The sequence below is a fragment of the Bufo bufo genome, chromosome 7, assembly GCF_905171765.1.
Source record: "Bufo bufo chromosome 7, aBufBuf1.1, whole genome shotgun sequence".
NCBI lineage: Eukaryota > Metazoa > Chordata > Amphibia > Anura > Bufonidae > Bufo > Bufo bufo.
This window is the reverse complement of record NC_053395.1, coordinates 10,675,258-10,685,925: the sequence shown is the minus strand read 5'-3', so window position 1 is coordinate 10,685,925 and position 10,668 is coordinate 10,675,258. Positions and strand designations below refer to the sequence as shown.

The following is a 10,668-nucleotide window of genomic DNA, read 5'->3' as shown; positions in this document are numbered from 1 at the left end:
CTAAACAGTCGGTGGCACTGGGCTATAACTCTCACAATGCGGCCCTCTGAGGTGATCAACACAAGTAACAGTTACAGAATATCTAATCGTGCCTTTCTTTAGAGAACAGGTGTGAGTAGTAGTACCTGATGTCAGAACTCTTTCACATTTTCCCAGAAAATCATCATATTTTACGTCCTGATCCCAAACCTCTATTGTGTATTTCTTAATTGGGCTGAGCTCTAGAACTCCGAAATTATAATTCATATTCCACGTGGGATTTTTCTTATTCCAGATTGTTGGGGTTCTTATTTCTTCAGGATGGAATCTAAATTTCACGTAGGCGTCTGCCTGTGAGAAAACGTCAGCTTTCAGACCACTGGCATCTTTGATGGACAGGTGAACCCTAGCGACTTGTCGACGTGTTGGGCAGCAGTTAGAACTTGTGTACCTAGAAGCTGGACATGAACAGGAGCAGTCTTTCCCTTGACGGCCGGGACATGAGCACTTCTGTGTTATAGCCATTTCATTGATGTAATCACTTATAGCCAGCCTGAGGTTCTCTCTCTTAGGACCCCTCGTTTTTACCAAGTTATGGATGGAATCTAAGGAATAGGAAACCAGACCAGGTTGAGTCTTCAAGCTTTCCATCCACTGCTCAAAGACATCAGCAGAGGCCGTATCAGGTGAGAGAAGATCAAATTTCGCATTTCCTCCTATGACCTGTGAACGGAGATGAGAGTTAGAGAAGATCACATACAATTTCTCATGACTCTATGACAATCTCAGTCTATTTGAGTATTGAAGTTTTCCAGAAAGCTTATGTACTTGGCCATGAGTGATATTTCTAATATGAAGAGTTTTATACTATGAATATCCGGCAGCAGAACTAAGTCCATAAAACTCAATGACTCACCTTCCACGTGCGTTCACTGAATGCTTGATGGAAATCCCCAGCATATCCCGCTTTCTTTAATTTTTTTTTGCAATCTTCAACTTTGGAATTGATACTTGCTAACTTTAATATCCCAATCTCAGATTCGACTCGAAGGCAATCCTTGACCTCATGCATTTGCAAACCACTCATAGACACTTCACATGTTCGCACTGCAGTGACCGCTTGGGTCCGACCTCCGACTTTTACACGTGTGATATAGTGTGTGCCGAAGTTAGCTATCAGACGTCTGTATTCAGCTTTGGTGTTATTATCATAGGAATCTGGGAGGTTTTTCAAATCTTTATTGAAATGAGGTGTAAACGAGGCATTGGATCCCAGGCCAAAACTGAAATGGAAAAAAACAAACAATAAATGTAACGTAAGTTTAGCGAGTAACCCCCCTACCCCACTGAATGAAGGATATGGGTAATACCTATAAAAAGCACATTCTAATTTCTGGCTCAGAAAATTGTAATTGTCCGTGCTGCTTTTACTATCGGCAAATTTGGTCATCTGACTGTGAGAACCTCCCACAGCTATGTTTAGGTTGGCCATATGAATGTTCAATTTGAGACCAACTTTCCAGTCGTTCTCCACTTCAGAAGTTGCTTCATTGGCCACTGACACTGTAGATGTAGATGTCAAGCTTTGTATATTTCTGTAACATGAAGTTTCTGGTCTCCAGTCCACCAGCGCCTTGGGCAGCTTCTGCAGCACATTTTTGTTGTGAGGGTTGTCACACACTGCACATTTCTCTCCAACCTCCTGTAGATCCAGAAGAAAAGAGCCGGTTGACTTCATGGTGACAATATCAATGCCTTCTCCTAATAGAGTATGGCCTGGAACAAATTTGGCATCCTTGCATTCTTCCGCTGTACCAGGTCTACACCCAGATCTGGGAAAGGGAGAGCTCATGGAAGGTCTTTGATGATGAAGAAGAAGAAGAAGCCAAAACAGAAGATGCAGTTTGGACTTCATTGCAGAAAGTGATCTAGAAAAAAGACAGAAACAAGAGTTTTATCAAAGATATAGTAAAAAGAAAAAATGTGGGGGGTTCAGTCAGCACCACCCTATATGCAGGTGCACATCGCTATGGCGAAATACACATACAAAGGCAAAAACACAAATGCAATAGCACCATGCAACCAGCACTCTGCCCTGCCTCTATGCTGGATGTTGAATGAGGCATTGGTGTACATTTTGGCCAAAGCGTAATAAGCCACTCACCACGTCAAGGTCACCTCTAAGAGTGGTCCCTAACACTAGTACCTACCTGTTATGGGCCATGACAGCCACACAAAGTCCAGGGAGCGCAGGAGTGCTATTGCTGGCAGATGCAGCAGGGGCCCGGCTGTAAGTATCAGCTGATCGCGGCAGCGCGTGTGGGGCAACCGGTTAACCCTAGGACGAGAATGCTCGTCCTAAGGCGTTAAGTACCGGCCAGTTATGACGAGCATTCTCGTCCAAGGTCCTGAACGTGTTAAAGGCCATGTACACCTTTGGAGTCCATTTTATTTTATGATTGCATTTAACTTATTTTTGGCTAAAAATCATATTTTAAATTGGCCTTTATTACAAATATTGAGCTGTTGAGTCACAAAGGGTTAACTGTTTTTCTAACTGTGTGACTGGTACTTTCACTTTCACTTTGTGTGGTCATCTAACTACCCTTATTTATAAACTACTGAGAGCTCATAAACACTTACTGTATCTAAGCCACATTCTTATCAGTAGGATAAGGATTGAGCTTTAATGAGTGTTTATGATGTGAGAGCACAGATAAGGCGACTTTCCGTTTGTGAGTTCCGTTCAGGGCTCTTACAAGCGGTCCAAAACGGATAAGTTTTGCCCCAGTGCATTCTGAATGGATGAGGATCCGTTCAGAATGCATCAGTTTGCCTCCGTTCCGCATCCATTCCGCTCTGGAGGCGGACACCAAAACGGTCCGAGGCGGAGGCAAACGTATCTGTCCTGACACACAATGTAAGTGAATGGGGACGGATCAGTTTTCACTGACACAATATGGCACAATAGAAAACGGATACGTCCCCCATTGACTTTCAATCAGATCCGTTTTGGCTATGTTACAGATAATACAAACGGATCTGTTCTGAACGGATGCATGCGGTTGTATTATCTGAACCGAAGCGTTTGTGCAGATCCATGACGGATCCGAACCAAACGCGATTGTGAAAGTAGCCTAAGAAGTCCGTCTCCTCAGATGACGGAAAGGACAAAAAATCCACAGGCAGCTAGTAGAGCATGTCAGCTCTGTACAGAAAACAGGATTCCATATTGTTAATAAGGACCAATTGAAAAAAATATTTTTAGCTCTAAATAAGTATAATGCAATAATTAAAAAAAAAACTGCCCCCAAAGGTGTACATAGCCTTTAAACCCTATGGCAGCTGTGGAAAATTACCAGCTTCTCATTCAAAGTCCCAAAAGTCTCTCCATATTCATTAAACATTTCCACAAAGCCTCACAAATACAGTGCTAATGAACAGGATATATATCACAGCATACATATAAAATGCAGTTAAACAGTATTAAACAGTTCAAGTTAACCCTTTTAAGTGAAATAAATTAAGAAGTGTATAACTTTGCATAGGGGAAAAAGGGGCAAATGTCCAGACTTCCAGGGCACTACACAGAGTGTATGAAATCTTTTGTTTTTCACCCTTAACCCCGATTTCCAGATTATGGTCTGCTGAGTAGCCATAGATTGGTGTTTGCTGAAGGTGCTGTAGCATGGTCAGGACTGCCCACTGGACTCCTACTTGTAGAAAGGGATATACATTATTAAAGGGGTTACCCGACCCCGTAAATGCTCCCCCATATGCCCGGGCCCCTCACACACAATGTACTTACCTTGCTTCTCTGCATCTGCGTTGTTTCTGAAGCTAGCAAGCGGTGATGGGGATGAGCGTCCCTAGCGTCACCCGCGATGCTAGGGAGACTTGTCCCCGCCTGCTATTGGCTGCCCCTCCCCCCTGGCGCCAGATGCTTTCAAGGGGGGACATTTACAGTACAGACCAAAAGTTTGGACACATCTTCTCATTCAAAGAGTTTTCTTTATTTTCATGACTATGAAGGCATCAAAACTATGAATTAACACATGTGGAATTATATACATAACAAACAAGTGTGAAGCAACTGAAAATATGTCATATTCTAGGTTCTTCAAAGTAGCCACCTTTTGCTTTGATTACTGCTTTGCACACTCTTGGCATTCTCTTGATGAGCTTCAAGAGGTAGTCCCCTGAAATGGTCTTCCAACAGTCTTGAAGGAGTTCCCAGAGATGCTTAGCACTTGTTGGCCCTTTTGCCTTCACTCTGCGGTCCAGCTCACCCCAAACCATCTCGATTGGGTTCAGGTCCAGTGACTGTGGAGGCCAGGTCATCTGGCGCAGCACCCCATCACTTCATGGTCAAAAAGCCCTTACTTTCAAAGTTTTCCCAATTTTTCGGCTGACTGACTGACCTTCATTTCTTAAAGTAATGATGGCCACTAGTTTTTCTTTACTTAGCTGCTTTTTTCTTGCCATAATACAAATTCTAACAGTCTATTCAGTAGGACTATCAGCTGTGTATCCACCTGACTTCTCCTCAATGCCACTGATGGTCCCAACCCCATTTATAAGGCAAGAAATCCCACTTATTAAACCTGACAGGGCACATCTGTGAAGTGAAGACCATTTCAGGGGACTACCTCTTGAAGCTCATCAAGAGAATGCCAAGAGTGTGCAAAGCAGTAATCAAAGCAAAAGGTGGATACTTTGAAGAACCTAGAATATGACATATTTTCAGTTGTTTCACACTTGTTTGTTATGTATATAATTCCACATGTGTTAATTCATAGTTTTGATGCCTTCATAGTCATGAAAATAAAGAAAACTCTTTGAATGAGAAGGTGTGTCCAAACTTTTGGTCTGTACTGTACATAATTACAAGTTCTGCTCAATCTTTTCCCATAAAACGATATATCAATTTATTTTACTCCTTGCGTTTACCTACATATTTGGGGGTCTCAGAAACTCTGGTAATATATTCAGCTGTTACTGTGTAATAATTATCAAGCAGTGACACTTACATATTATCAAAGGTAACACAAGCCAATATAGAATAAGACTAACTTTGCTTGCTTTTAGTGAATGAGATCATCCAGAGGGTAAAATCATGCCCAGATCTAATAGTTCTTACAGCTGAGGGTTTGTTACAATATCAATTACCCTGAACCCCAGACTGATCATGTTATCTGCACTGATACAAGGTAATAATGTCTCGGAATAAGAGAGAGATTTGTTTCTGATGTGTTCATCTCACACAGGTTCATCTAGACTGAGACCTGCAATGTTACATGGACCACTGGATGTACGTACCCCCACACTATTATTATAATCATCTATGCCAGGCTGAAATACTGGGAGTCATACTTCCTGGGCCCTCCTGTTACCTGGTTAGTCTGGCCCCTATATATAACATATAACTCCTAGAACAACATGTCCATCTTGAACTCTCTTCCCATCTCTCATTCAGCTCACTCTTTGATTACCTGCAATCCAGTTTCAGACCCAATCTCACTACTGAAACTGCCCTAACCAGATCAAGACTACTTTGTGCTCCTCCTTTTTAACCTGTCCTCTGCCTTCTACATTACTCTGTCCTCCTCCTCCTTGACCTGTCCTCTGACATCTAGATTACTCTGTCCTCCTTGACCTGTCCTCTGCCTTCTAAATTACTCTGTCCTTCTTGACCTGTCCTCTGCCTTCTACATTACTCTGTCCGTCTTGACCTGTCCTCTGCCTTCTACATTACTCTGTCCTTCTTGACCTGTCCTCTGCCTTTTCTACATTACTCTGTCCTTTTTGACCTGTCCTCTGCCTTCTACATTACTCTGTCCTCCTTGATCTGTTGTCTGCCTTCTACATTACTCTGTCCTTCTTGACCTGTCCTCTGCCTTTTCTACATTACTCTGTCCTTCTTGACCTGTCCTCTGCCTTCTACATTACTCTGTCCTCCTTGATCTGTCCTCTGCCTTCTACATTACTCTGTCCTTCTTGACCTGTCCTCTGCCTTTTCTACATTACACTGTCCTCCTCCTACTTGACCTGTCCTCTGTCTTCTACATTACTCTGTCCTCCTCCTTCTTGACCTGTCCTCTGCTTTCTACATTACTCTGTCCTCCTCCTACTTGACCTGTCCTCTGCCTTCTACATTACTTTGTCCTCCTCCTACTTGACCTGTCCTCTGGCTTTTCTACAATACACTGTCCTCCTCCTACTTGACCTGTCCTCTGCCTTTCCTACATTACACTGTCCTCCTTGATCTGTTGTCTGCCTTCTACATTACTCTGTCCTTCTTGACCTGTCCTCTGCCTTTTCTACATTACTCTGTCCTTCTTGACCTGTCCTCTGCCTTCTACATTACTCTGTCCTCCTTGATCTGTCCTCTGCCTTCTACATTACCCTGTCCTTCTTGACCTGTCCTCTGCCTTTTCTACATTACACTGTCCTCCTCCTACTTGACCTGTCCTCTGTCTTCTACATTACTCTGTCCTCCTCCTTCTTGACCTGTCCTCTGCTTTCTACATTACTCTGTCCTCCTCCTACTTGACCTGTCCTCTGCCTTCTACATTACTTTGTCCTCCTCCTACTTGACCTGTCCTCTGCCTTTTCTACAATACACTGTCCTCCTCCTACTTGACCTGTCCTCTGCCTTTCCTACATTACACTGTCCTCCTCCTACTTGACCTGTCCTCTGCCTTCTACATTACTTTGTCCTCCTCCTACTTGACCTGTCCTCTGCCTTCTACATTACTCTGTCCTTCTTGACCTGTGCTCTGCCTTTTCTACATTACTCTGTCCTTCTTGACCTGTCCTCTGCCTTCTACATGACTCTATCCTCCTTGATCTGTCCTCTGCCTTCTACATTACTCTGTCCTTTTTGACCTGTCCTCTGCCTTTTCTACATTACACTGTCCTCCTCCTACTTGACCTGTCCTCTGCCTTTTCTACATTACACTGTCCTCCTCCTACTTGACCTGTCCTCTGCCTTTTCTACATTACACTGTCCTCCTCCTACTTGACCTGTCCTCTGCCTTTCCTACATTACACTGTCCTCCTCCTACTTGACCTGTCCTCTGCCTTCTACATTACTTTGTCCTCCTCCTACTTGACCTGTCCTCTGCCTTCTACATTACTCTGTCCTTCTTGACCTGTGCTCTGCCTTTTCTACATTACTCTGTCCTACTTGACCTGTCCTCTGTCTTCTACATTACTCTGTCCTCCTCCTTCTTGACCTGTCCTCTGCTTTCTACATTACTCTGTCCTTCTCCTACTTGACCTGTCCTCTGCCTTCTACATTACTTTGTCCTCCTCCTACTTTACCTGTCCTCTGCCTTTTCTACAATACACTGTCCTCCTCCTACTTGACCTGTCCTCTGCCTTTTCTACATTACACTGTCCTCCTCCTACTTGACCTGTCCTCTGCCTTTTCTACATTACACTGTCCTCCTCCTACTTGACCTGTCCTCTGCCTTCTACATTACACTGTCCTCCTCCTACTTGACCTGTCCTCTGCCTTCTACATTACTTTGTCCTCCTCCTACTTGACCTGTCCTCTGCCTTTTCTACAATACACTGTCCTCCTCCTACTTGACCTGTCCTCTGCCTTTTCTACATTACACTGTCCTCCTCCTACTTGACCTGTCCTCTGCCTTCTACATTACTCTGTCCTCCTCCTACTTGACCTGTCCTCTGCCTTCTACATTACACTGTCCTCCTCCTACTTGACCTGTCCTCTGCCTTCTACATTACTTTGTCCTCCTCCTACTTGACCTGTCCTCTGCCTTTTCTACATTACACTGTGCTCCTTCTATTTGACCTGTCCTCTGTCTTCTACATTACTTTGTCCTCCTCCTTTTTGACCTGTCCTCTGTCTTCTACATTACTCTGTTCTCCTCCTAGTTGACCTGTCTTCTGCCTTTTCTACATTACACTGTCCTCCTCCTACTTGACCTGTCCTCTGCCTTCTACATTACACTATGCTCCTTCTACTATACCTGTCCTCTGTCTTCTACAGGGCTAATAAACATCCTTCTTCTGAAAGTTTTTCCAGACCTTTCCCCATATGCCACATCCCTGCTATCCAGAATCCCAGGATGTCTATCAGCTATGTCTTTATTCTTCTCCTCCCACTTCCTAAAGCTCAACATGAAGGAAACTTAGTTCATCATCTTTCCTGCATGTCACTCAGCCAACCTACCTGACCCATCCATTACAGTTAATAGCACAACTCTTTCTCCGGTCTCGCAGGTCCGCTGCCCAGGGATAACATTTGATTCTGCCCTGTCCTTTAAGCCACATATTCAAACCTCACCTCCACCTGCTGCTTTCAGCTGAAGAACATCTCTTGTATTTACTCATTCCTCACCTCTGAGCCAACTAAAATGCTAGTGCATGCCCTCATCATCTGCCTGGACTACTGCAACATCCTCCTCTGAGGCCTCCCATCTAGCACTCTCGCTCCCCTCCAATCTATTCTGAACTCTGCATCCACCTGTCCTCTTGTTTATCCTATGTCAATCCCTTCACAGGCTCCCAATCGCCCAGCAAATTCAGTTCAAGACTCCGCTACATATAAGGCTGTCCGCAGTCTGTCCCCTCCTTACATCTCTGATCTCCTGATACATCCCCACACATAATTTTCGAACCTCACACAACCTCCTCCTCTGTTCTCTCATCTGTTCCTCACACAGTCGGGTGTGCACCGCCAATGAGGCGAGGTGAGGCAATTGCCTCAAACCGCACCAGGTGGGGGCAGCGGAAGAGCCATGGGCAGTGAGTGCTTCCATTGTGGAAACGCTCATCTCTACGTATTCAACTGCATCGTTGTACTCAGGACCTCAATACAGTTGAGTGCCACAATGGGGCACTGGGTGATGTCTCACTGGCCCATCGTTTCCTCTAATAGGCTTTAGTCCTAGTTCCTGTAGCCTATCAGAGGCCGGTGTCATCAATATCGCGCTGCCTGAGCCGGGCTGCATAGGGCACAGACTAGAATGGAGGTAAGTATTTGAGTTCATTATTTTTATTTGACAGCATGGTGCTAGGCCACATGGGGTCATTATTTTGTAACTGGAAAAAGCACTATGGGGACATTGCTTCTGTAAAAAGGAGCATTTTTGCACTGCCACACATTCTAAGGGGGCCACTATTGGGACATTTGTTCTACTGGGGGCACTAAAAGAGTTTTTCTTGTACTGGCTCACTTTATAAGGGAGCATTTTTTGTATTGGCACACATGAGGGGGTATTTTTATACTGCCACACATAAGGTAGCATTTTTGTACTGGCACACATTATAGGAGGAATTATTACTACTGGGGGCACTACGGGGGCATTATTACTTCTGGGGGCAAAATGAGGGGCATTATGACTATTGGGTGCACTGTTACCACATAGTGCACTCTGGTTCAGAATTGTTACTATTGGTGGGACTTTTGGGAGGACTGTTAGGACTGTTACATTGGGAGGCACCCTGGCACAGTATGAGTTTAGCACAATTATTTTTGGAGGCCACTACGTTTACGGCACTATAGGTGTCAGGGACACTATCCGCTGGCACAGTTACTGTGTGCCAATTATTCAAGGGGAACTATCCGTGTGGTACTAGTATTTTCAGAGGGATTATCTGTTTCTGCAGTGTAGTATTGGGAATCACAGTGGGCACCATATTGGAGGTGGCAGGATGGGGAGTTCAGAAGGTAGGAGGAGGATGGAAAAGTAGTTGTCAAACTCTGCATTGACAGATGGCTGGAAGAAATCATCATGGCGGTCTGGTCTAAGTGGAGAAGATAAAGAAAAAGAATGTCTACATCAGAGGACACATCACTGGATGTATGGTATGTGGCGCTGTATTCTCCTGTATGTTCTGTAGCTCAATATGTAATGTTTTCCAGTCAGCCTGGAGGGAAGGGGTTAAGCTAAGAAATTGGCATTGGGTGGGGGCGCTGTTTCAGTTTTCGCCTCGGGCACCAGAAAGGCTAGGTGCACCCCTGCACACAGTCGTCTACAAGACGTCTCCCGTGCATCCCCCATATTCTGGAACTCACGACCCCAGCACATCAGACTCTCCCCCAACATCCAAACCTTCATAAGTAACCTGAAAACCAGCTCTTCAGGAAAGCCTACCACCTGCAATGAGCATGCGGCCAGGTGACCAGCTTCTACACTCACCTACTGTGTCCTTCCCTTGTAGATTGCAAGCTCTTGTGGGCAGGTCCCCCCCCTCACTGTACCAGTCTGTTAATAGTTTGCATTTGTATTTTTCATATTATGCATGTGAACCCCCTCTTGATGTACAGCTCCATGAAAGTAAAGGCGCTTTCAAATAAATATAATGATGTCCTCTGTCCAGTTCTGTAGGTGTTGGAGGAGCCACTTACCTGGTATCAGTTTGCAGGGATGTGACTATGACTGTCATGATCCATATATATATAGGATCCCTGGCCTCTGGATACCATATGGCGTCTATTGCTGCCAATTCCTTGAGAATTTGCATGCGGTATCTGCAATGTTCCGGGAAGTGAGTGGTGCCCACAAATTGGTGACCCGGAGAGACAAAGGCGCCGACATAGAGATAAGATGTTATCCTGGTCACCTGTGTACCTGGCACAGAGCCCGAACCCCCAACCTCGGGTGTACAACATCTGGTGCCCGGCTGATATCACTTTATAGCACCTCATATAAT

At 44.7% G+C, this 10,668-nt stretch overlaps 1 protein-coding gene across 1 annotated transcript; it reads right to left on the bottom strand.

Annotated features, from left to right (window-relative positions):
• LOC121008002 (perforin-1-like) lies at window positions 1–10,385 on the bottom strand. The gene is made up of 4 exons (XM_040440274.1): window positions 10,364–10,385; window positions 1,350–1,907; window positions 896–1,262; window positions 1–702 (listed from the first exon to the last, which is right to left on the bottom strand). Exons 2-4 carry the CDS (start codon window positions 1,892–1,894, stop codon window positions 1–3), a joined length of 1,614 nt encoding a protein of 537 aa, XP_040296208.1. The 5' UTR covers window positions 1,895–1,907; window positions 10,364–10,385.
• Between the last annotated feature and the right edge of the window lie 283 nt (window positions 10,386–10,668).

Bases quoted from the DNA above. Each gene is read 5' to 3' on its own strand.
- LOC121008002 (XM_040440274.1), bottom strand. From the start codon at position 1,894: ATGAAGTCCAAACTGCATCTTCTGTTTTGGCTTCTTCTTCTTCTTCAT. The intron at 1,263-1,349 runs GTATTACCCATA...TTTCCATTTCAG, and splicing joins TTAGAATGTGCTTTTTATAG to TTTTGGCCTGGGATCCAATG. The intron at 703-895 runs GTGAGTCATTGA...CTCCGTTCACAG, and splicing joins TCAGTGAACGCACGTGGAAG to GTCATAGGAGGAAATGCGAA.